Source organism: Podarcis gaigeae (assembly GCF_964106915.1).
Source record: "Podarcis gaigeae genome assembly, chromosome: 3".
NCBI classification, from domain to species: domain Eukaryota; kingdom Metazoa; phylum Chordata; class Lepidosauria; order Squamata; family Lacertidae; genus Podarcis; species Podarcis gaigeae.
The window spans coordinates 105981146-106008437 of record NC_139680.1 but is presented as its reverse complement, the minus strand read 5'-3'; the positions used below and the strand labels follow the sequence as shown (position 1 = coordinate 106008437).

Sequence of the window (27292 nt, the reverse complement as noted above, 5' to 3'; positions counted from 1 at the left end):
AGAACCCCCAGAACAGCATTATGTGGTTGGTAAGGAGGGATCATTCCAACTGGCAAGCTAATATACTAGCACAGATGAAATATCTATATTAGCTGAATTCCACCCATTGACTTCCATTTCCATTTTAAGAACTGACCACGGTTTGTAGTCATCTGACATAAGATTATGGTTCAGCTGTAGTCAGATGTTACAATGCATCGTTTATTATAGTAATCTCTCTCTCTCCTGCTTTCAAGTGAAGCTATCTTAGTTGCCCAAGCCAGTTTGGAAAGTCTTAGTTTGGAAAGAACGGAAAAATGATTTAAGAAACCAGATTTTTTTGCCAAAGCCAGGCACAGGCAGGGGAGCTGAAAGGGCAGGGGCAAGGAGAGAATGTGAAGGCATATATTTTCTTGAACTGAGGTTTATGAGATCAGAGGTGTTACATATGAACTAGGCCAGTAAGTGTATTTCCTGCAAGTAGTGATAGCCCCTCTTACCTTTGGCGGTAAAGGTGGTGGCACTTTAGCCTTCATAGTTGAGCTACAAGAGGGAAAACAAGGATGAACTACAAAGATTCACTGATCATTTTAAAAGTTAGATATTCATTACATACATAAAGAGAGAGAGGGGGGGTACCACTGAAATGATCTAAACTGGGGTGGGCAATATAAAAACTTGGTATTTTTAAGGTGGCCCATGGGTTCTTGACAGATTCCTCAGAACTCCAGTTTAATTTTTTAAAAACGTGTGTGCGGATGTAATTTTCACCATCATGCTTGCAGGAAAATGTGAAAAGAATGGCAAAAGCAATCAGGGTTCGGAAACAAGGTGAGCCAATTACAGCAAGTCAAATTCATTGTTTTTCATGTAGTTATCAAATCCATGCATCAAGGGGCAACATCAGTGGTGGAACTTCATGCTCCTGCACCGGGGGCGGAGAGCAGGTGGGGGCGGGGTGTGCCACTTGCAGGGGCATGGCGCACGTCCTGGGGTGGTGCCCAGCACGGGCGGGGAGGCAGGTGTGCTCCCCCCCCACGCTTCTTCCTCCGCCACTGGGCAGCATCCAACGATGCAGCTCTGCTGGAGCAATGAACGTCTGTTTGTGCAATGGAACTTCCTTTCCCTCTCGCTGCCAGTTTCCCGCACACTCTCAAAAATCAGCTTTAGAGGTTGGGGCAAGTTTTGGCGACACATGGAGGGGTGGGAGGGAGGAGAGGAAACTGAAGTCTTTTTGTGCCAATGGAACTAATCTTGCAGAACAATGGATTGAATTTACCAAGGCCACATTTTGCACATTTGAAGGCGATATGCTTCCTCCACTGTAGTTTGGAATCTACTTTATTAATGAAGATGATGCATGAATTACATTACATGTAACAAAAATATGCAAATTTTCTGTACCATGTCAGATTGTGCTATATTTCAAACGCAGCCCTCAGTAGTGAACCAGTTGCCCATACCAGATTTAAATTCATAACATTGGAATTTTCAGTAAACCTTTTTCTATCAACCCTTAAAACAATGAAATTAGGAATACAGCACTTATTGAGAAAACCCATTGTATCACAATTAAATACCAATCATTGGGGGGAGGGGTGATGGTATGAGGGGTTGATTTCAAAGAGGTAGATTATGGCAGAATGAAAAATTGAGATCCAAGGTAGATTAGGCTATACAGATTGTGTTTAGCCAGAGAAATTCTAAAGGTGGCAATCCCACATTCAATGCCATTTATAATTCCAACTAAAAACAGTGAGACTTAAATGTGTATAACAGAACACTGAACAAGAGACAGGCTTTTTAAAATGATGTGTTATGAAGAACTTTGCAAATATTCTCTACGAGGCTACTAGATGCAATTATTTCCACCTCTGATAAAAAATATATATATTTTGTATTTCAGTTTGGCCACAGCCAAGGTTAACTTATTGAAATATGTAGGAAGGCATTCTGCCTCATTCTTGCCCCAACTCCCTATTTCTCTCCATTTATCCCCAAATGGGCTTATGTATCAAAGAAAAGCCTGCTCAAAAGTCCAGCTTTAGAAAAATGAGATACCAGCAGAAATGGAAATTCTTGATGAAGTATTTTATTTACCCAGAGTTTGGGTTTATGGTATTGATTGGACTCCCTACATATTGCTGGGGAATCACATTTTTCCTCCTTGATTTTCTTTTTCCAAACTCCAGTATTGTCCTGTTAAATAACAGCACGTTTATGATATTTTGCATTTATAAAATTGCTACTATAGACAGGTTTTGAAAATACAGGCTTGATTTTCTTGTGTTAAACTACAGTGCTCAAAGCAACCAGATGACCAATTAGCACAGCAATTCTACTGCCACTTAATGGAAGCAAGCCCCACTGAACTCCATGGCATTTACCATGGAATAGGTTACGTATAAGGTTATACTGTAAAAGTCGTTACTCTTGAATAGGATATATATAGGATTATATTGTAAAAATCAGTATCACATATTGCCTCAACTAATGGCAGAACTCTTCTAGTGGACGGGTCTTTCAGATGAGCTGTTTCAATCCTAAAAATGATATCAGCTACTATATAATCTGCAAGGTCTTTGAAACTCATCATGCAAGTCCAAGCAGGATCGGGCTCCCAAACATGTCCCTTCAGATACAGTACTACCACATGGAAATCACATCCTGATACATTAAGATGTAGGCTATAAGCACAAATGAAAGTATCAGGGTGCTATTTCTGTGTGGTAGCACTGTAACACCAGCTCCTGTTGTAGAATGGTTTCATCTAAGGCAGCAGGAGAGGAGCCTCTGGTGTCGGTCACTGTGAAACTGCAATGGGATTATGTATGCTTCAGTAGTAAGTTTTAAATAGAGGGCTGGTGGAGTTCAGATGTGGCAATGTAAAATTAACAGCAATGGTTACATTGCAGTTAATTTTAATATTGCATTTTGTTATTCTTAGTTGAGTTAAGTTTACAGGTTAAGTTACAGCTTCAAATTCTTCCTGGCCCCCCCAATAATCATTATTTACATATATTTTTCTTTATTTCTCCCTTTCCTATTCACTGGCCGTCTAGTGATATACTTAAAATAAATGTGCCAAACAAAATTTTAGCTTCATGAGTCCTATCTAGTCATCACTCACTCTCTCTGGGGAAATTTAAGCAAATCAATTCCAGAGTTAACTATGGTTTGTTTAAACAAGCCCGCTTCATAGCCCACGGCATGAAGTTGGTTTGTCTCAAGCAACCCATAGATATGATCAAACACATCTGGTCAGTGCAGGCAACACAACAAACTGCAGTTAATCTAAACTTGAAGCAAAAGCTTCCAAACTTCTCCTTACAGCCATGCCAAAAGGAGGACGGAGAAGAATGCACGAGGCCAAGGCTCACTGTGGCTACTTCCTGTCACACTAAACAATGGTTCGAGGTTATGTCTGAAGATGACCAAACTGTGGAGCAAGAAGTGTCATAAACCACACACAGATTGAACAAGATTTCTCGATTGTTTACGAACCAGATCTACTTTGAAGATTAGCAGAACTTACTGTTTAGCATCATCACTGTCCCCTTCTTCCTCATCTTCCAGATGTGCGACATGTCCCCTGAGGAATTAAACAGGATATCACTTCTAAATGTCAATTGTCAATTTGTCTTCAGCCATCAAAAGATTTGTTATCTGCAATCCTAAAAAGCTTCTCTTTTAGCAAATCACAGTTGCAAGACAGACAAGCAAGGGGTCCTCTGTAAGCCAAACAAGCACCATTAGACCATGAGAGATACAAGAAACATACAGTCTGCGCACAAGGAAAGGGACTTCGCAATCAAGAGAGAAAGAAAGTCAAGAATTACCGCTGATGCAGTTCTTCTTCAACTGATTTTAGAAGGCTCCTTTAAAAATAGAAGTAAAATTCAACGACTGGACACATTTAGCAAAAAGCACACAAAATCAGACACACTTTATATATGATCTGACAAATGTAAGATGTGCAATAAATTACACCAATTGTTTGAATTTTCAGTCTGAAGTAAATAATTATTCAGCCTAAAGTGTATTTAACTGTTTTCAGCTGTACACCAGCCTGCTAATTAATGCACCTGGGTGGACACAGCTCATCTTAATTATAGTTACTGCTGTAAAAAAATGTGTGGGGGTGTGGAGGGGAGAAGAACGTACACTAAAATAATGCAATGCCACAAGAAAAGATTGGCAAAACCTAGAATAAGAAAGAAGTATCTATCTCCTCCTTTTATCATATTTACACTAATTCTGAACTATTGACTTAACTTGTTGGGTTGCACCATTAAAGTCTATTTTTACAAAATAATTTAACATGGATCATTGAACTCTCTTTATAGTGTTCCCTCACTTACAGGTGTTTTATGAAGCCCATGGTACTAAAACTAGTCCTATCTGAACCTTAAGATCCTCTTTAGCAGACCTGCTCCAAGTACCTCCAACTAAGTGCCTCCACAAAGCGTGGCCTCTAGGACCTGCTCACTGGTGACATCCTAGCTGTGGAACAGCTTCCACAGAGAGGCTCATTTGGCTGCCATCTTTATGGCCTTTTGCATGCCAGATGAAGACCTTTTTATTTCCCAGGGCCTTCAGATAATCTGCGATATTAAACCCTGGCTGTGTGACATCTGCAGGCTTAAGAGTTCTCACGCTGCTTTTTCTTTTGTTCCTGTATTTTGTTTCTTGGAGGCCACTCAGAGAATATATGTTACTGGGTGGCCCATATACATGCAATAAATAAAAAATAAAATGTATTTATTACATATACACACATATAGGCACATTTGTGGATACAGATGCAGACAATAAAGCTGCCTTGCTATACACCTGCCAACACCAAAAAACCCATATATGAGGCTACATTGGGTTGAATCCAGACTACAGGACTAGAGAAGTGTGTCTACAGGATGCTGCATTGGAGAGGAAGAGGAGGTCCAATTCCTGCTTTAGACTCCAGAATATGGAAGGTGGCTCTGGAACTTCAGGAGAAATTGAAAATCCACCTGCCCACTTCTTCCAAAGGGAGCCTCTGCAAGATCGTAGTCTTGATCCAACTCGAGTATCTCAAAATACGGATTAAATAGTCAGTTTTTACTGTAAATGCACAACTGATTTCACTGCATAAACATCAAATTCCTGATCAAATTGATAACTACATTAAAAACCACTGCCAGATTATTTGGGGGTGGGGGTAGGGGGAGAAAAATAATGGTGTTACTAAAAATACTCACTTATTTCCACCCAAGAAGTAACTGCCTTGGGGACCTTGACCATATTCTAGTTGCAAATCCTATTGAGAGAAAAGAAAGCATCAAGCTCTGTCTCATCTTATTGCATTCCCCCTTTAAAAAATAATTATTGTCTAACTAGCTCCAGCTGTTCTTACACAAACTTGAGTCCCACAAATAGCTTCACAGCATATACAAATAATGCACGTTGTACAGCAGATTCCCTCAAAGTTCACTAACAGAATACTATACTTCTAATATGACACTTCTGTGCATTTAAGGAGAGGAAAAGATACAAGATTTGTAAATTTTCTGCTTGAGGTGCTCTGTTGCACAGTTGCATACAGACAATACCCATAGGTTTCCAAGGCAAACAGAAAAGCACCTTCCCTTGTGTAAGGTGTAGGCAGCATCCCTGATTTCTGCTAATTCCTCCTTCCAGCTGTAGCCCCCAATGCCACATCCCATACAGTGTTGGAGTAACTGAACATGAGAAGGTGCTAATTTCCTTCATAAGTGTAAATCACCCCATGAATGAGCTAACTGCAAGTGCAAGGTCAGCCAAGCCAGCAGCTATGGTAACAGCCCTGTTCCCTGGCTATATCTGTGATTAAGGTATGTCAGCTCAGTTAGTCTGTGAGTCGTCAGTCTGCTGGTGTTATTTGCCCAGTGGCTGGAATTTATTTGGAGCAACAGAGCTACTTTGTAAATGTATGCATCTGCATATATCTGTAGCTGCAAAAGCCTACATGCTCTATATATCCAAGTCCAGAACTGTTTTACTGAGCCTTATCTTCTGCAATAGTAAACTATTTGGACCTTAGGCAGCTTCTGTGTGGTGACTGGTACTGGAAGCAACTTCCACTGCACGGATCTCTCACATGAGATTCCTAGCAGGCTGTGCCTAGTAGTACAGAAACCCCCAGAAAGAGATCTTCAAGGAGGTGCAGGGACGCATGAAAGCCCAGTTCTATGAGACAAACTCTGCTCAATGAAATTAGGATCCAATCAAACAGCTCTTTAGATTTCTGAGAGTCATCAGGGTCAACAATTCATCTCCTCCTTCTTTGAATTGCTACTCCCAAAATGCACAAAATCTGTGCAGGGAAAGATGAACATACAAGCCACAAGCAACGGTGGCTTGATCACATAACCTTAAAGTCTCTGAAAGGCTATTATTGTACGCATCCCAATATATTTTAATGTAAAGAGATCACCTTGTATGAGTATCCAACAACTATAATTCAAAATAGATAAAGTGCAAGGGCTCTGAAATCTCCATGGATGCAAATGAATATGAATTAGGGATCCTAGCTTTGCAGTACAGAAACATATCTTCAGGATCCTGGAAGCCACAGCTTTCATGTGGGGAAAATGCTTAGGAGTCCTAATGATTTTAATAAGTGGTTTAGTAGACCAAGGTCAATGTGCTACCACTTATTTCACAGCAGGGACAATGTCATCATCTGCTGGAGCTCTACCTGCCAAACCTTTACATGTCAAATAAATAAACTTTTCTCAGAAAGAAACCCACCATATAAACTACACAAAGAAAGAGGCAGGCTACAGTAGCCTGCCACTTCTATTTTTGGAAAATTCCAACACTCCTTTGAAAATGGTCATAAAACAGCAAGAAAGCTTTTTGGAGTCAGCTAGAATTCTTTCTGGATGATTCAAACCAGGAGGCATGGGGTTAGAGAAAAACTGGATTGTTATTGGAGCTATGATATCTGCTTTAGTCCAACATTGCTTTTTTGTAGTATACAGTAAGCCCACAACTTTAAGCACGTTTAACTTGGACACATTCAGCCTAAGCAGCTTTGGCCCTGTGTATCTGAAGGAGCATCGCTACCCCTATCATTCAGCCCGGACACTGAGATCCAGCCCTGAGGGCCTTCTGCTGGTTCCCTCAGTGCAAGAAGGGAACCAGGCAGAGGGCCTTCTCGGTAGTTGCGCCCGCCCTGTGGAACACTATCCCATCAGATGTCAAGAAAATAAACAACTATCTGAGTAACCTCAGCCAATGTTAGATTAATGTGATCCTGCTCCTTTTGATTACCATAATCCCTTACCTTTATGAATCCCACCACCTACCTCTTATATAGTATAGTCTCAAATCCACCCACCCACCCATATATTACAAACTATAGAAAACCTTGTGTCTTCCAGACGTCTTGGACTACCACTACTAGCCAGCACAGCCATGCATCATGCCAAAGCAACATGCGCCATCATTTTTAGTGGCCAGTAAAGCATTTTATCAAGGAACATTGATAAATATGATCTGCTTTCTTTTTATAAGCAAAGAGAAAATTGAGATCACGTTTGGAAAACAAAGCTTGGTGATAAATGACTGTTTACTTGGAGGCAAGGGGTGAGATGGGTAAAGGACAAGAATGTTAATGAGGATGCTGGGTTAAACTATGGAGGAAATGAGAGTGACTCCAAAAGGACTTCTTCTAGAGTGATGCAGAACTTGGCAATTTCAGAAATGTTTTTGGATCTAAGGCATGTGGGTAAGAAGGGAAAATTGAATCAAAAATAGTTTGAGGGCAGAAATCGCTCACATTCACTCTGAACTTGAAGCCGCAGTTAAGGCGAATCCTGGTGAGATTCCCAGAGTACTGTCTAGGTTTATGTTGTGAGATTAGTATGAGTGAGCGTGGTCTGAGGATGTGGAGAGGGGCACTTTGCAGGAGTTTGGCGGACAAAGGCCCTTTCGACCCCCTTGTGTATCTGAGATGGATTAACTGGGTGGGCTACAGAGTGCTAAATACTTCACTATGAGAGCCACTCCAGAAGAAGAAATAGATTGCCTCCTCCTGAAGGAGATCACTCTGGACCCAGAGATATTAAACAACTGTTGCATGGTTGCAATATCCCGTTTTTGAGTAAGGTGCTCAAGAAGGGGATGAGTGCAGGTGAATCTGGATATAGCTGAGTTCTGAATCTATTTTAATCTGGTTTTTCAACAATTCTGTCTTTGCTACCAACTGATTATGGAAAGGGGGAGCACTATCCTATTGATTTTTCTCAACATCTTGACAGCTTTTAATACTATAGATCACAGTATCTTCCTGAACTGGTTCTATGGGTTGGAGGTACTACTGTGCTACAGTGGTTCAACTTCTACCTTCAGGGTCATGCTGGGAGATGTCTGTTTGGCCTCTTGGCAATAGTGCTGAAGGATTCCCTTCTGTCTCTCATGTTATTTAATATCTGTAATAAAACTCTTGGGAGGAATCATCCAGGGATTTGCAGCAAATTGTCATCAGTATGACAATAAGATAAGATGGATAGATGCTTAGAGGCAGTGACAGACCAGATGTTGGCCAATAAAATACAATAGAATCCTGAAAAGTACTGTGGCTAGTCAAGTCTCTGATCTAGGAATTGGCCTAGGAGAAGGGCAGCAGTTGCCCTGTGGAACAGCTATGTAGCTTGGTGGTCCTTTCTGATCCATTATTGTCCTTAGAAGCTCAGGTGGTGTTAGTGGCTAGGAGAGCCTACTGCCATTTACAGCTGGTTTACAAGCTACAGATATTCATGGACCAAGCCAGCCTGCTATCAGTAATTCATGCTCTAGTAATCTTTGATGACTGCAACGGGCTTTAGGGTTGTCCTTGAAAATGGTATGGAAGCAGCAACTTGTGCAGAAATGTGGCTGTCAGGTTATGAACTAGAGCAATGAGATGGGCTCACAAAGCGCCTGTCCTAAAATCTCTGCACTGGCTGCCTGTGTTCTACTGGGCTCGTTTCAGTGTGTTAAGTGATGGTTTGCAAAACCAAATGGCCCAAATATATGCAGAAACGGCACCTCTCATACCAGCCCATTAATATCAGCTGGGGAGGGGGTTCTGCTCATCGTGCCTAACAGGATTCATGAAGGGCCTTCTCTGTGGTAGGGCCCCAACTCCCCTAGAGCTACATCTGTCTCCTATGTTATTTAAATATTTAGTTTGTATATGCTTTTATTGACATATTTTGTTGCTGTGGTTCTTGTGTATCTCCTTGAGCTTTTTGAAGGCAGGATGATCCATAAATACTCTAAATCAACAAATACATTTCAATTACCTCCAGGATGACCCCACCCCAAGCAAAATAATCTATGCAGTCTCAGCAGTTTTTACACAACCACTTAAATGGGCTGCCCTTGAAGCTGTCCCAGAAACTCCAGCGGGTACAGAATGCTGCAGCGAGGCTCCTCACGGGGTCTCTGCCATGGGAGCATATTCACCCAGTGCTTTTCAAGCTGCACTGGCTCCCGGTGGAGTACAGGGTCAGATTTAAGGTGCTGCTTTTGACCTTTAAAGCCCTTCACGGCCTAGGACCCTCGTACCTCCGGGACCGCCTCTCCTGGTATGCCCCACGGAGAGCCTCAAGGTCCATAAATAACAACACCCTAGTGGTCCCGGGCCCTAAGGAAGTTAGATTGGCTTCGACCAGAGCCAGGGCCTTTTCAACTCTGGCTCCGGCCTGGTGGAACGCTCTGCCTCATGAGACCAGGGCCCTGCAGGATCTGATTTCTTTCCGCAGGGCCTGTAAGACAGAGTTGTTCCGCCTGGCCTTTGGCTTGGAGCCAGTTTGATTCCCTCCCCCCCCCTCTTTTCCCCCCTTCTTTTCCTTCTCCTCCTGCGATGAGGCTACATTTTAATATTTTAATGTTCCATTATTTTAATTGTTGTGTTTTATTTTTGTTTTTAAGTTTGTAATCATTCATCTTGTTTTTATTATTGCTTGTAAGCCGCTCTGAGCCCGGCCTTGGCTGGGGAGGGCGGGGTATAAATAAAAAATTATTATTATTATTATTATTAAATAGCATTAAGCTAACCATCCATAAATTTTTATGTGACTGGAACTTTAGCAGTGGTAAATGCTTGAGTTTGTGTCACCAGGGGTTCCCAACGAAGAAACCATGCTTTAGATGCTTCCTTGAAATGGCATATGGTAGCCACAAATCAGAGAAACACTAGTGAAATACTTGAGGGCCCTTATATAGGATTTGGGTTTCTTTTTTTGTGGGAAAGAGGGAAGCTGTAGCAGTTGCATAAACATAGAAACTAGAGCTCTTATGGCTGGGCAGAGGCAAGATGCCACTCTCCATTTGCAAAGCACAAATCCACGACAATATGTATTCTACTGCAGTGACAGAAAAATTAATAAGAGAAAATAAGCAAACCACTACAAAAAAGTAAAAAGATCCTTCATCTGCCACCGTACGTTAGAAATCTCACAGGAACATTTTTATGAAAAGTGACACCTGTCAGTGTGGTTTATGTTTGTATTATTTAATGGTCTAAACCTTTGTTTATAGCCAGGTTACTACTCTACTGTCTGTTAGCATCAATAGGCTAAAATATGATCATGTCTCTTTCTAATCTACTATTACTAGATGCTTTTAAAAATAACCTGCATTTCATCCTGGATACAGTTACAGCAAAACACTGGGAAAGAAATTCATTTGTGTACTGTCCTAGCGTATTTCTGTGGGAAAGGAAAGCTTGCAAAATGAAGGTGATAGAGACAAAAATAAAACACCACCATCTTAGTTTGCACAGAGTGTTCCTAACACAAGATTTTGAATGATCAAGCCATATATCACTGGAGATGAAAGATACATGTGCACACACATGGAAATGTAGCAGTTTTCATGTAGATACTGTGCAGGAAGGTCCATCAAACAGAAGCAGCTATCCAACATAAACAGAATAACTAAGTTCAACTCTAAACAAAATCGTGGGATATTTAACCATATCCAAGTGAACAGTGAATCAAATCACACTCGATTCTGATAATTCCACTGATACTCTTTGGGTAGTAGTGCTGTTCATTACAGTATTGGCAACAAAACTTTGGACAAGCCAAGGTAATCAGAAGTGGCTAAATATTGCAAATAGCTATACCAGACAATTTTGTCCTTAAAGTGATTGTTCGTATTCAAATTTTAGCGCTCGAGGGTGAATGTTTGTGCAGTCTAAGGTCTAAATGACCACTATTTGTGGATAAAGGAGACACACTTGTCTTTTATTTTTTAGAAATAGAAAGCTACATAGATAATAGATTGTATATATTGTGCATGTTAGTTTTACAATTGGCAAAAGTTGTAAACACAGAAAATGAAATACTAGTTTTCAGGAAGTGTGTCAACTAGGTAATTATTGTTAAGGAATTCAAAATCATACTACTATTATTATACCTAGTATATGCACATGTGATGCATTAGGGAGTTCAGTGTGCTTCCCATATATTAACATAATCCTTACAACAAGGTATGCCAGTATGAATTGCCCCCATATTGCAGATCTGGGGTCTGAAGGCAAGAGCAAGCAGCTTGTTAGCAGTTTGGATTTCACATAAGTAATATGAGAATACTGAATGAGGTGGTCAGACGATTCTGTCAAATCTACTGCTTGCAGGACTGAGCCGTGAAACAAATTAATTCTAACTGAGTCATCCCACATAACCTTCCAACAAAAGACTAGGCGTAAGTGGTAAGCATGTTTGACAAGACATGCTTTTGCTCCAGAACCAGGAATGTTGCTTGGATAGAAAAGAGTAAAATGAGATGCATTTGTTAGCATCAAGCATGACGTTTTAGAAATGATCTCTGAAGTGACGCTATACATTTTGGATTAAACGGTTTCAATTTTCAGGTGATAAAGACGTATCATTTGTACTGAATGATCATTCTTTAAAGAATGATCTTTTTTTCTGTCAAGGGCCACATTCCTCCAAGGACAATTTGCAAGAAGCCACAAGGCAGTAGTGGGAACCCCCTTTTCTCTCTCCCACTTTCTCCACGCCCCCCTCCCGGGGCGGGGGGGAGGTTCAGATTGCTCTTCACAGGGGTCTTGGTAAATCACTCCCTGTCTTAAGTTATCTCAGGAAGGCCATAGACATTGGATGACATGACACAAATCACACTCCATTCTGTAAAGACTGCTTTCAAGCAGACCATGCAGCAAATATAATAATAATAATAATAACAACAACAACAACAACAACAACAAAATTATTTATTTAATTAATTAATTAATTAATTTGTATACTGCCCTTCATCTGTAGATTTTGGGGCAGGTCACAGCATAAAAATAAATGATAGAAACGCAATCACTTTCATTACATGTTTTGGGTACAGCTTGCAGTTAGCTAGGGGAGAGTGACCCTGAGTCCTGGTTTGAATGACAACCTAAGCCAAACCTTGGCTTACCTCCCTGCAACACGGCAGCAAAAAGGACCAACGGAGGCACAAAGCAGCTGTGGACAGTCTAGCTAAGACAGGGTTTGACTTCGCATACCTTGCAAACCAGGCCACTATTCTGCCCTTTGGATACAACTGGGAACGAGGACTAGGCTCATATACTACCACTTGCACGTTCATCACAGTGTAAAGAAGGCGATGAGTAATTTGTGCCCAAATATGAGACCTCTCCAACTGTGAGAAATAGAACCCAATTTCTAGAAGGTTCATTCTCACAAGAGTCAGGGAAAATCTATGTTCAGACAAACATGGCATTTCCCAAGTTCATTTGTTACCTTCTGCTCACATTCCTGGAAGCAGGAAGGAGCACACATGCCCCAAATCTGCTCACAATCTCAGAGTAGGTAGAATCCTGGGAGTAAAACAGTGCTTGACTAAGGCCACTGACACCATCCTTCCCAATGTAGAAATCACCACAAGCTTCCTAAAATCTGCAGAGGCACAGAATATGCCAACTATCTATCTAGAAGACAAGCTTGTTCTCACACTTCTGACATCTCTCTTTTAACTGTACACACAGTTCCGAAATATCTTTGGCGGGAAATCAAGAATGAACTTCCTAATAAGAAAGATAGCGTTTGTGAAAACAGATGACGCACAGTGCAGATGACCGTAAAGTATGTACCAACATGCTATGTGGTTTACTGCTATTGAAAGGAAATTGTTTCCCCTCGAAGAGAGATCACAATTAGTACAAGTTTTGCCAAAAATTTACAGGCAGGGACAGGACAAAAATAAATATATTTTAAAAGAAATTATGTTAAAGTTCAATGTTGCAGGAGTGTCTCAGGAGATGCTATAGAACAATAGCCTAGAGTTATTCTCACAGAGCCAGCTGGAAGCCACCATTAAACTAGGGAAAGAATTAATGGAGCTACAAATACAAATTCTTGAAGGCAGGTTTGTGTACCAAGGAGGAAGAAGCAGGCAACCTCCATCTAAATGGAAGCAGGTGTCCATAGTAAACAACTAAAGTTTTGCTATGTTACCTCGTTAATGCCAAAAGTTTATTTCTTTATGAAATAAACCCAGAAAAGCAACATTTTAAGTATTAGGCAAAGGATATTAACGACTAAAATTTGTTTCTACTGCTAAAGATCAAAGGAGAAGAGATTTCTGAACAAAATAATTCTTGGGTAAAATGTTTCAAAAACTAAGTTGCTTTACACAAAACAATTATCCGCAAATATTATTAAATCTCAGTGCTTACTGTTGTACTCATGTTTTAAGTATTAAATAAACAAATGCATGTTGGAAGAGGTGGGAAATAAGATATAGAAGCAATACCTGCACTCCATTTTCTTCAAGCTGATTTCAATCCTTTCCTTCCCAATGAACTTTGTTACCTTTTGTTATTTATGTGCTCAAATTTCTCTCATTATGAAGAAAACTAACCTAGTCAGCAGCTTAGCAATTGTCTTAGCAATTTGTTTTAATATAGTTTTAGTGAAATTACAAAAATCATTGTGAGAAATGTTAGTATAGAAGAATGCAACACTGCCGTGGGTAATTAAAATCAGTAGCTTTATTATTACGCAAGTATTTGATTAGTCGACCTTTTGACTATTCTACAGATGGCGAAAGCAGCATGACAACTGAACAAAACATTTAACTTTGAAAAACAAAAAAGACGAACAAACACTGACAAAGAAAAAGCAATAGATGAATATACCAGATTAGATCTTGCAGTGTAGTATATTTCTTCTGAACTGTCCGAAAAATCGTTACTGACGGGCTGTTCATCAGACAAAGACCAGAAACTCAGGTTAATTACTTTTAGACTCAAAAACATCTAAGTACAAAGGGACATTGTTGCATGTAGCTGACTCTGCCACTACCATTTATTAAAGTGTCTAAAGCTTTATACAATATAGCAGGTGGATTAGTATAGCCTTTAGATGTTCAACAGTGACTTAAGAAATGCAAGGACTGGTAATAGGTGTACATTTGTTTATACTTCTTATTCTATACGCCAATAATTTTTTTTAAAAAACACACACATATTTTGTTATTCTTCCCTGAAAGTTGCAAGCCATAGATTTCCCATCATTCCTGTACTATTATTTCTTCCAAACATTAACAAAGTATTTTGTCCAGTTAGCTGCATACCCACAGGCAGTTCCATGTGCCAGGTGGTTTATGGTTCAAAATATGGAACCAGACCAACTTCATAACCAATGCAAGTTGGTTCCAAGTGTGTTTCACATTGGGGCATATCAATGTGCATTGCATGGGGTTGGACTAGATGATCCTCGAAAGTCCCTTCCAACTCTACAACTCTATGATTGAGTTCTCCCATGTTGCTGACAACTGTGTGTTATAAAAATGCTTAAACCTAAACTGTGACTTTATAGGATACTGTGGCCCAGATTCAAAGGACTGTAAAACTAGTTTTGTGAGCCTAACTAGGGGGTTGACTCACTCTTCCTTAAACAGCGGACCCTCATGCTTCATACTATTTTTGAGTCTGCAGCAGAAAGGAAAATACCGTATTTTTTGCTCTATAAGACTCACTTTTTCCCCTCCTAAAAAGTAAGGGCAAATGTGTGTGAATCTTATGGAGTGAATGCAGGCTGCGCAGCTATCACAGAAGCCAGAACAGCAAGAGGGATTTTACTTTCATTGCGCAGCGATCCCTCTTGCTGTTCTGGCTTCTGAGATTCAGAATATTTTTTTTCTTGTTTTCCTCCTCCAAAAACTAGGTGCATCTTGTGGTCTGGTGCATTTTATAGAGCGAAAAATACGGTAGTTTCCACTAGTACATGCCCCTTCTTTGAGCCTAGGTAGCTCTTTAGATCCCAGCAGTCTCACTTGCATCCAGCCAAAAAACATTATAGACCTTGGAGCTTCCTTTTTTAAAAAAAGGGTGTTTGTGCATAGGAATTTTAATCAGTAATCTGTCTCCATCTTCCACTCGTACAACAAGATGAGATATGAAGAAGTATATCTCCACCAGAACAAAGTGTTTAAAAGATACTTCTCCAAGACTGGATTTAAAAACCAATTAACTGATTGGAAAGCAAGACTAATGTTGGTAAAGAACAATGCAGAAGAGAACATGCAGATGAAATGGGTGTTCCTCATGCTTAAACGTGTGAGTGAGTGGGGCAAAAACAAGAGCCACTTTAATTGTATTTTATCTGAGTTTTGTCCCTCATGGTCTCAAGACAAATAATCTGTTTCCCAAACACAAACTTTTCCTCCATGCCAGTGTTCTGGGTTCAGATTTTATAACTGCATACAATTACTGATAGGTAAATTGTCATACACAAGTAATTTTCCCACCTATTTTTGGTCTCTCTAATCTGTCCATAGCTCAGGAATAGAGCACATGTTTTGTTTGCAGAAGGTCCCAGGGACTTCCTGGTAGGGTTGAGAAATAAACCCTCAACATCAACTGCAGGTCAGTATAGACCATAAGGAACTAGATGGGGGAACGGTCTGGCTCATTTGAAATACGGCAGTTTTATATGCTCCTATCTTGAATAAGAGAGCATGCAATACGGAAGTCAGAATGTGGAATACATAGAACTATCAAAGAGGCTAAGAAAAACACACAGGAGGCCCTGCAAACAACATACAAGATAGGAACAAGCACTTGAGAAAGAGGGAATGGGATGCAAAAACAAAACAAGTCCACACATTTAGAGTCAGTCCTTAAAATAGGTGCAAGGAATGCGAATTAGAAGCCAATGTGAAAAGAAAAACAACACTAAATTGAGTAAATTGTTTTCTAGAAGTACAAACCTTTTAAAAAATACAGTTTTATAACCTGCCTAGTAATGGTCTATTGGGTATAATCATGAATCAAGAAATAAACTGTTTGAGAGCAAATTTCCAGCCTTTGCTCAGAAAGATACATAATTAGAGAAGTGCAAATCTACCATGAAAAACCTGGTAGGCATCCAAATAAAGGTGTTTTTGGAAAAAATGGAAGAACAGTGGCCTAAGAGGTGTTGAAACTGAGAAAGCTGAAGGACTTGATGAATTTCCTGAAGGAAATTTTAGCAATCAAGATACTTTCCAATATGTATCAGCATGGCTGCTTTAAGGAGTATACCAAAGTTATATTTTCTCCAAGGAAAAGTGAAATTACATGGAGATGAAGTAAAATAAGAAATGTCTTTATCATTTTGCTGCATAAAAGTCTTCACGTGTTTCTATCCTGAGAGATAATTAAACACAAGGCCTAAGGACCATCAACGCTCCTCAGAATGAGTTCATGATTTAAGAGAATGCAGCAGCTAATCCAACACTGCCTTCTTGCTCATATCCTGAGTGAGAGATCTGTAGAGTTGCCAGCTCAAAACATGATGCCTGCTGGTACCTTTAAAAGTTTGGAGGCAGTGGAAGAGGATGCAGCTGCCACGCATCAAGTACCATTCTTCTAAAAGACCACATTACTTCCTTGCCTGCTGTACAAAACAAAGCTTCAACTTCAACCCAGGGAAAGAAGGGAAGAACAGGAAAGGAGAGCGAAAGAGTCAATTCCTCTCTGCTACCCCAATGTTTAGAAAGCAACAGGCAGAATTGTTGTGCCCTAGCAACTCATGTTGGGTGCTACCCACTGAAGACATTAGGAAGCAACATTTGCAAAGGGCAGCAGGAAGTAGATTTCTGCCTTCACTGCTTCCTGTGCTAAAACAGGGGCTTGTTTGTGGGGGAGTTCAGAGCTAAGACAACTTGCCACATTTACTACCTATTGTTGGACTCTCTGCTATAACACAAAAATGGCAATTAAATCAACAATGAGCAGGCAAATATCTGGACACAATTGGATGGAATGAACTGGGACAACCACAAGACTCAAGGGTAGACAGCATGGACATCAGATGCCCAAGACCAAGTTTGCATGGGACCCACCTGAATGCAATTCCCTGCTTTCTCAGTACTTTGCCTTGAAGTATATACTAGCCTCCTGGCCACTGGAATGTATCCACACCTCAGGGTTTCTGGTGTACAGCCTTCTATTTGCTGACTACAATTAAGGTCCTGTCATCTCATTGCATAAGGCTCTTTTGTGTTTCCCCCATTGAGTTCTCTGCACTCAAAACTGCTTTCAAACATCTGCCCTCTGCTAATATCCATCTTTCCATACTAATGAGATATCTGACCTTAGATGTATACACAGTGATCAAGCATATAATGGCCATGTTTTTTAAGTAAACAAACTGCAGAATGAGAGTGGCTAACTTTCTTTGGTTTGAGGAAGGTATGCCAGTAGTGCGTGTGGCCACCACACAGATTTTCACTCTCAGTGGCACCAGGCACTTGTGGCTGATTCAGCGACAGCTTCTGCAGAGGGGCAGAGCAAGCTGCCACCATTGTGACTGCAGCAGTTTTTGGCAGCAGCAAGGAGCAGCTGATCGCCACTGAGCGCTGGCCAGTGCTCTGGAAACATGAAGGAAACCAGCTCCACTATTATTTTGAAAAAAGAAACCAGCCCCAATGTTTGGTCAGCATTCAGGAAACAGATGAGTGCCCCTTCTTGTTCCCGGAGCACTTTGACCAACTCTCAGTGTTGCCATGCAAGTCACCCCAATAAAATGGATAAAATTTGCCACGGGTTAGTGGGCCATTAAAACTGGCTTAGCAGGCTGGCCCATGGACTCATCACCACTGCTGTAAGGCAAGGCAATACTGTAGCGGGTGCAAGAGCAAAGTGATGCACAGCATGCGGGGTGGTGGAGACCCAGAAGGAAGACATAAGGAAGAACACAAGTTACATGCAACAAGCCAAAATTGATTCATTCGTCTGACGTATCAGGAAGCTGAGGCTGCATAACAGCCTGCCCCACATAAAACTTGTGACCTATCAGACTCTGAGCCAAAGACATAAGAGTTGTACTTGTGTAAGTTCTGGCCTGCTGTGTTTCGTAGTTACAGGGTCATGGTGACTCACAAGTCCCCCTTTGCTGCAGTAAGCAAAGTGGGTGAGATTTCTACCTAATTGCCAAATCCAGTGGTCCCACCTTATGAGGAAGCTGTTCAACAGCTTTAGAGAAATACGTTTAAACAGGGGTACTCAAAATAGCCTGAAAACAGGAAGGAAGACAGCTATATCTACTTGTGGGATATTTGCTTAAGAATCAGAAGACAGATCTAAATACGTTTTGAAGGATCCCAAATATTCAGGGGAAAAATATATTATGCAAATCATAATTTTGAGGTCTTGCACAGATATACCATACATATCCACAGGAGTCTACAAGTCTTATGCTCCGAATCACATTTTTTTATATGGCATGATTTCATGCAGCAAAACACATACAACTGTGTTACTCACAAACTCATGATGAGGCTCTGTCTCCTTTCTTAAAGGTGGATCAAATTTTACTTGGCCAACTATCGAAGAGAAGAAATGAAATATTCAGAAGTGAGGTCAAAGCATGCAGAAATATAAAATGATGGTAAAAGCCTTTGGAAAACTAGTCAGAAAGCAAACATCACATACAGTACTGTATCTTTCTAACATGTGTGTGTGTTTTGCAACTCTTGGCACTTGGTTTCCAATTGGTTTTTCAAATGCTTCATATCCTTGGGAATACAATGAAGCACTGAGGAAACAGAGCTGCATGGAAGAATCTAGCTTAGCTATGAGCAGTACAGTTAAGGCAACCAATAGCTATGGAAGTAAAGAAACTATATACTTCTAGCAAGACTGAAATTTTAAATCTATGATCATCTAACATACACTGGGTGGTAATGAGCTAATACAAATCACCACCACATGTGTGGATATGGAAGACAAATTCACAATTACCTTTGAAAACTTGCGTGTGTACTTACAGTTTATTTCAGAGCGTGTTTTTTCTTCTCTCACATTTCTGCTTGTCGAATGAATTCTATGAGGCACAAGAAGAGGCTAGGGAAAATATATACATAGTTTAACAAATGAAAAGACAGGTGTTCCATATGCCTCTTGTGAATATTCTTTTAAAAAACCTTTACACAAAATTCTGTATATTGAAAATCACTACATATACACAGATATTTATCATGACTGAAACCTCTGGTATGAAATGAGGTGGAAGTTCAACAAAATGCCCTCCTTTAGAAGCAGCAGTGTAAAAGCGTCCTGTGAGTTTAAGCAATTTTAAGGCATAACTTAAAATTCAATGGAGAAGGAGAACCTTGTGAGTTTCAGATTAAGATTCCACATTCCAAAAATAGCACTAGCTCCCAGTGGAAAACTACATTCAGATAGAAACCAAGTTTCTATCACTTTATATAAAAGTCCATCATCCACAGGGACATAAGTTCTTGGCAGACTGATGTCTACTCCATTGTCTCTATGAGTCTAGACCTGTCACAGCTACTAATGGTATACTATTAATTTTAAAGAAAGCCTTGGGCAAGTCTTTTTTCAATTGAGGGCTGTTTTCTTTCGTTTTTGGAAGAATCCTCCTTTGTCATCAAAGTCACCTTTACTAGTAAGGTATTGCTACTGCAAACCTATTGTTTGATGGAAACTCTTACAGCAAGGTAGGTTTTAAGTGAACTGCATGAATAGATGCAGACAGACAAGGTGATAGTAACATTCTATTTAGTTTTGTAAGCGTGTGTTCATCAGCAACCAGGATGGCTTGGCAAATGGGTCTCAGGGGGGAACACAGAGGCCAATGGTGGTGGCTAATATCTTCTCCCTCTCTCCTTGTTACCTGTGCGTCAGGGCAGCAAGCATGCTATGAATCGTAGCTGTTGTAAACAAAATCTGCCCTTATTCCCTTATGGGGGACACAAGAGCCCTTATAGAGTCCTTTGTAGGTTCTCCATCGGTAGGAGAAAATAACAGAGGCCAGCCAGAGAATATTGAGAAGCAAAGGAGCTCGTAAGCCTGATCTTTATTAAAGCTGTTGCAACAGGGTGCTCCCCTCACACGGAGGAGGACCCAGAACAAAGGGGTGCCTGCCCTTATATAGACATTTTAAATTCTTTGACCTGGAGTTCAAGACCACCCCTCCATACATACATCACAGAAGGGGCGTAACCCAAGACCACCCCCCACAAACATCATACCTACATCACAGAAAAGGTGGTCTACAACAGAAATTTGAATGTTGTTGTTTTTCCTGTCTACCAGGTTATCTGATTGCCTTTCATGGTAGTCTGCCCATTCCTTTGAAATGGTGATTGCCCAATTCCTGAGACAATGGGAAGGTTCCCTGACCCCCTCCCTCCTTGCATAGGAAACATTTGGTCAGTTTGGGAGTCAAATTGGTTTCAGGGCGGTCTTCCTGTGCTGCTCCAGACATGTGGTCCACATATCTATGTGCTTGGTTGGTACATTTATGAAAATATGTATGACCTTTAATTTTTTATTACAAAGCAACAGTGAAGATTACAGCCACTGGCTGAAAAACGGACCCTTACCTTCAATCTAGTACAGTAAACTGATTTTTTTGGGGGGGGCACCAGAGTAGCATAAGCCTGCTCTGGAGGCACCTTGCCCAGGTGCTAGCTCTGCTTTACCATCAGTTTCCCTACTCAGCTCCCCCATTATGCGTGCACTGTAAACTTGTTGGGGTGCTAGTGGAGAATTACAAGTAGAAACCATTCCAGAAGTTATGCTTTCAGCAAAACTGAAGTTATAAAACCTGAAATAAAGATTTTGCTATATAGGCGTTTGGACAAGACATTGAACAGCCCCCTCTAGCAACCTAAAGCTTTTATCTCAGTGTTATAGGGATTAAATCCAAGTAAGCGTCAGGATGCATCCTGAAGGGTAAAGCAGCCTAAGCTAGCTAAGAATGCATCCCAGCTTCACATTGTAATTAGCCACTAAAGATTTTCCTCTAATGCTGCTAAGTGGCATCCTTATCAGTCAATCAAAAACAAACTAGCAGTTCAATACAAGGCCTGGAAACTGCTTTATTGTTTCAGATAACTAGTTTGTGGAAACAGATGAGGAAGTGTCCTAAGCTCCGTAAGCAATGGCGTAGTAACAAGTAATAATTTAAGTGTGAGCATCTTCAGAAATGCTTAGGCTGCAAACAGCTCCAGCTCAGTGAATTCACGCCAAATGAGGGGACTGGAAGATTGTTTTCCTACAGTACAGTAAAAGGATTTTGGCTGCTTTGAGTCTAAAGAGTGGACAAGGTTCACAGAATCTCTGACCCTGTCAATATTTTTTTAGACAACTAAAATGTGCATTGTCAATATATACTTATGCAAACCTTAACATGGGAGATAACTCACATCACACACGCCATGCTATGACGGGAGATACAACGGTAACAAACTGCTTGGAGCTACAAAAAAACCTGTAGCACACTATTCTGAGCAGTGCTAGTGTCTGTTGCATGGTCTCTGGGCTCTGTGGTGTCTCAGAGACCAGCTAAGTCTGGTGCCCTGAGGATGAGGGCAAGAGAAATGGTGCCCATCGTCTGGCATTTATTGTTGAGTTAGTAAGCCGAATCAGTGCAACATAGCAGCTAAAGAGCATGAGTAAGTCACTCTCCCTCAATCCAAGATTCCTTTCTCACCAGTTTCACTCATTCATGAGACAAGTTTTAGAAATTCAGATATTTGCAACCACCCTCCTTATCCTCACATTACCTGACATGGGGAAGGTGTCTCAGATATAGCTCAGATGTTTTACAGTGGTACCTCGGGTTACATACGCTTCAGGTTACAGACTTTGCTAACCCAGAAATAGTACCTTGGGTTAAGAACTTTGCTTCAGGATGAGAACAGAAATCGTGCTCCGGCGGCGCGGCAGGAGCAGGAGGCCCCATTAGCTAAAGTGGTGCTTCAGGTTAAGAACAGTTTCAGGTTAAGAATGGACCTCCGGAACGAATTAAGTACTTAACCCGAGTTACCACTGTATTACAAAACTGCAAATACACTGACTTCTATAAGAAAGAAGTATTCTCACCTCAGGATCATCATCATCAAAATCATGATAGGTGGAATGATCAGGATTATTCATTTTATCCAACAGTTCAATAGCAAGCGTCCGGGTCAAGGGCTGGGTAACAAAAGGATGCTAAAGAGACAAAATGAAGCAGGAGAGAAAGCAAATGGAATATGTATTAGAATTTGAAAATTTTAACATAGATAGAAGTTGGGCAAGCTCCCTAAAACCAACAGTAAAAACAAAGTTTAAGTCTCCCCAATGTTATCAAGGCAAAATTCAGTCAAGTGCTCACTTTTCCTGCCCACTCCCATATGGGAACACACAGACTAAAGAAAGGAGGAGCAGCTCATATGATTCTATGCATAGGGGAAGAAATCAGATAAACAAAAATAGGTGTTCCATAGGGCCTCGGCACACCAATCGTTGAACCAACCAGATACTGTATAACATAATACGCCACCCCAACCTACTGCTTCCCCCCACCAGGAATGATTTGTCTCGGCACCTCCTTATGGAAGGTGTCTTCACATAAGGACAATACTACAGACAGCATTTTAACACAGTGGAAAACAATAAAACATAAGTTATACCTGTAATAGTTTTTCAGCTGTGGGTCTTTTCTTAGGATTCTTTGTAAGTGCCATTTTCACAAAATGGTGGAAGCTATTTGACCTTTAAAATGTAATTGCAAGCTTTAGAAGGTTATTTGGTGAATACAATAATCAATACAGTGTGGCTATATAACAAAGGTATTTACCATTTCATTTTGTCCTTTAGCTTGGGAGACTGAAAGTTGCTTTTTGTCATTAGAAAGAGTGCTCTGAAAAGCAAGAACAGTTGTTACTTGCTGTTTAAGAACTACAAAATCGATATTATTTTATATCCAGGAGATGCCTTCAGTAGGGGAATTTTTTTTTGTTTAAAAAGGAAACAAAAACAAAAAACACCCCACTCTATCAATGGGCCAATAACATTCAGGTAGAATGAACAAGGCAAGAATAGCATCTATCTGATTTACATCATAAATTAAATGCAAAAGCAATTTATCTTGGGTTTTTTATAAAATGTTGAGTGTCTTTGATGACAGGGGTAGCTATACTTATTTGAGGCCTTACGGTTTGGTTTTGTAAAGACCCTGCGCACCTGGAACACAGGGTGTATAGTGGCTTCTGTAGGGCTCTTGCAAACATGACTCTCATTTCCCCCATCAGCTGCCTTGGCATGTGATCTTCTGAGAGCAGTGCAATAGCCAAAGCTCTTCAGCTGTTACAAGCAGCACTCTGGGTGGCTCTTCTTCAGGCCTCTAGCACACAGACTACATCAGGCATAGGCAAACTCAGCCCTCCAGATGTTTTGGGACTACAACTCCCATCATCCCTAGCTAACAGGACCAGTGGTCAGGGATGATGGGAACTGTAGTCCCAAAACATCTGGAGAGCCAAGTTTGCCTATGCCTGGGCCACATCTATATGTGATAGCTCAGGAAGAACTGTCAAAAGGATGCTACTGGTAATTTGCAGGACATCTACTCCTGAATGGCTGAAGTGAGTTGAAGTACACTCAGAAGACAGCATGTGTGGTGGTGCAGGGAAAAGGAATGTAAACCAAAAGCTCTTGAGAGACCGGAAGTCACCACTGCTGCCCATGTCTGAAGGTTCATTTTTCCATCCCTCTATTGTCTCTAGCTAAGCAGGCTTTTATGATAACTGAATATCTATTTTGGAAAGAGACTTTAGAAATGGCAACCACATAAACCCTGTATCATAAAGCCTTAAAGTAAGAGAACTATCGCCGTCCACATTTTTCATATTTGAAACTGTTCCAGAGCGCTTTCCTAGAGACATAAGGAAGAAATAAAAGGAAAGAATCACACCTTTCCTTCTTTTTCCTTCCTCTTTCAAACAGTTGCCAAAGCTGACTGTGCAGGCCATCTGTCAATGGACAGAAAAATGCAAACATGCAGGCAGGTTCTGTATTCTGTGGTTAGTACCGTATTCTTTGCTCTATAAGACTCACTTTTTCCCTCCTAAAAAGTAAGGGGAAATGTGTGTGCATCTTACGGAGCGAATGTAGGCTGCGCAGTTATCACAGAAGCCAGAACAGCAAGAGGGGATTCCTGCTTTCACTGCGTAGCGATCCCTCTTGCTGTTCTGGCTTCTGAGATTCAGAATATTTTTTTTCTTGTTTTCCTCCTCCAAAAACTAGGTGCGTCTTGTGGTCTGGTGCGTCTTATAGAGTGAAAAATAAGATATGTTCTTTTTAAGAAAACCTGCAAATCACATGTATCCCATGGTAGTTATGTTCCTATGGATTCTAAATGCCACCTGAGCATTCCAGCTTTACATACATTTACCAACCTCATTGGATGCAAGTCAAACATAGGGGGCTGAAGTTCTGCTAGTTCTATAGCAGTTATTCCAACAGCCCAAAGGTCACAGAGCTGATTATAGCCACCCTTCCTTTCAACTGCAGCAACTTCAGGGGCCATCCTAAAAATCAGAGAACACTAGATTGGAATATGCAGCAAGTTCTAATCCTTAAATTTTGGAAACACAATGCAGCCCAAGCAATTTTCAATAAATTTCAGTGTTAATCTCCCTGTTGTTCATTACACTTTTAATTAAGCCACACACAGCAAATGCCCTCCTACCTTCACCAATGCCAGGTCAAGGTTGCTGTTTTTCCACTTTGCCTGCCAACATTTCAACCGGCTATTCTAATTGTATCATTTACATTTTACAACATTTATCTCCATGCTACAAGATCTATAAATACACACCCATACCCACACCCTCAACTGCTTTTGAGGACTCTTTCTTTTGGGTAATTGGCAACCACAACTTTGCCCAAGTACTGTGTGAAGATTGAGAAAGACATGCCTACTGCAAGTCCTTCAAAAATGAATCCACAATCCATGCTGAATCCCCTACTGCCCAAATGCTGATCGAGCGACAACCCACAAATCCTGATTCTGTCATCTCAAAACCAATGTTACACAATGCATAAAGGTTTCCCCATCCACTTGAAGATAAAATGCAGCTCAAGTTATATTTTTATCCATGCAATAAGTATTACTAAAGAAAGGACAATTACCAATATGGTGTTCCAATGAAAGATTTCCTTTTAGCAATTGTAGCTGTTATTTGTGCTGCTACTCCAAAATCAGCTGTAAAAGATTTGCAGGCAATGTGATGTAATAATTAACATGCTTATTGTAACAAACAGAACAGTCAGAGTTTTATGCAGTCCAGATATTTACAAACTGGTTGGAACAACTTTTGAAAGCCTTTTTAATCTTTGTTTCATATTTCCCTCTAACTATGCAATTATCCTCAAAGTGCAAGAAAGGCCACATTAAGCAATTCCTTCCCATTTCTAAGACAATTAGTCTTTTCATTTTGAATGGGCTACCTTGCAGCCTGCTCCTGCACCCTTCTATTTCTTCCTTCTATTGTCTTCATTTAAACTGTACAAGAAATACTGGTCACCATCCAAAAGAGCCTCTAAGTGTATGCAGGTGAAAAATTCACATACAAACAAAGCTTTCTAGTTTCCAGCCCCGCAAGTTCTGACAGCTGAAGAGGAAAGCCTTCTTTGAAAAAGAAAAAGATGAACAGCAGCTTATCTCTGCAATCATTCTGGTAAAAACCTCAAAGCAAAAACTTGCCAGGCACACATACAACTTCTTTGGATTGTGACTGTACGCTTTCTGCTTTCCTAAGCAAAGCTACAAATAATGATATGATACTTCGCTGCTCAACCATCTGGATGATCGTACTACAACCTATAGCAAAGTGTATATAGAAGTGAACGTACCTACCTAATTTCACATAGCCGTTATCAGTTAAAAGAATATTTGCTCCCTGGAGGGGGGAAATGGCAACAGACAGCTTTTTAGACTTCATGTTCTTTTAACTGTTTTGACACAACGAACATGCTACTTAATATTCAGAATATAAATGCTAGGAATGGAACAAAACTATAGTGCCATTCTTGCATATATTTTTTTAAAAAAGGATAGCAACTATAGAACCATATTTGCAAACATAAAGAGAGGGGTGGCGAGCAATACCCTCCCTCAGGGTGATGATTACAGAGCTGTCCACCCTCGTATCAAGACAAATTGGAACCAATGCCATAAATAGGATATCCTATTGGAATATATGTCATCATGAAATATGGCACAGCAACATTGCTTTACTGTATTTTATTAAGTTAAACTGGAACTAAGTATACTTCTGCAAAATATACACTTTGGCTCTTCTTTGCCAGTAAAATAGCATTTTGGGTACAACAAACCACAGATATCCTTTACAAGATGTTGTTCAAACAGAAATAGCATATGGTGCTTCCCTAAAATCCTCATTAGCCCAAGCCGACTTCAGTTCGTAAACCCCCTTCACAGGTCACCCCTGAGGTTTGACAGACCCTGTAAGAATGGCAGCTTGATTTCACCCAAGGTGATTTCAGTCGCTAATGTAAATCAGTTACAGATAGGTAGCCGTGTTGGTCTGCCATAGTCAAAACAAAAAAAAATTCCTTCCAGTAGCACCTTAAAGACCAACTAAGTCAGTTCTTGGTATGAGCTTTTGTGTGCATGCACACTTCTTCAGATACACAGAAGAAGTGTGCATGCACACGAAAGCTCATACCAAGAAATGACTTAGTTGGTCTTTAAGGTGCTACTGGAAGGAATTTTTTTTTTTTTTTTAATGTAAATCAGTGATTCCTCCTCCCCCTGCAGCCTCCAGCATCAGTTCACAGAGACCTTCAACTCCCAGTGTTCCAAACCCAGAGAGATGAAGGATGGGGCTTTCTTCAAACTGTCAAACCTTGGTATAGATCCGGAAAAGCATGAGCACAGTGGAGCTTTCTTGATCTCTTTCCTTTCTGCACTCCCCAGAGTTATTCCTAAGGTAGGAGGGCCTTCTGGAATATCATAGGACTGCAAGACGCACC

At 40.6% G+C, this 27292-nt stretch overlaps 1 protein-coding gene across 8 annotated transcripts in view; it reads right to left on the bottom strand.

The window, feature by feature from the left end:
• Positions 1-27292, bottom strand: part of MAP4K3 (mitogen-activated protein kinase kinase kinase kinase 3) — a 65336-nt gene that overhangs the window by 18687 nt on the left and 19357 nt on the right. Inside the window, exons 7-20 of one of the 8 annotated variants that reach the window (XM_083733211.1) lie at positions 26154-26196; positions 25427-25499; positions 24691-24822; positions 23091-23153; positions 22924-23005; positions 22352-22462; positions 19264-19339; positions 18761-18819; positions 14147-14209; positions 5217-5275; positions 3819-3857; positions 3515-3571; positions 2080-2178; positions 480-522 (exon numbers count right to left, since the gene is read on the bottom strand). In XM_083733211.1, coding sequence (XP_083589337.1) covers positions 480-522; positions 2080-2178; positions 3515-3571; positions 3819-3857; positions 5217-5275; positions 14147-14209; positions 18761-18819; positions 19264-19339; positions 22352-22462; positions 22924-23005; positions 23091-23153; positions 24691-24822; positions 25427-25499; positions 26154-26196 — 999 coding nt within the window. The remainder of the gene's footprint in view (positions 1-479; positions 523-2079; positions 2179-3514; positions 3572-3818; positions 3858-5216; positions 5276-14146; positions 14210-18760; positions 18820-19263; positions 19340-22351; positions 22463-22923; positions 23006-23090; positions 23154-24690; positions 24823-25426; positions 25500-26153; positions 26197-27292) is intronic. The other 7 variants (XM_083733213.1, XM_083733214.1, XM_083733212.1 and 4 more) reach the window with 7 other exon arrangements.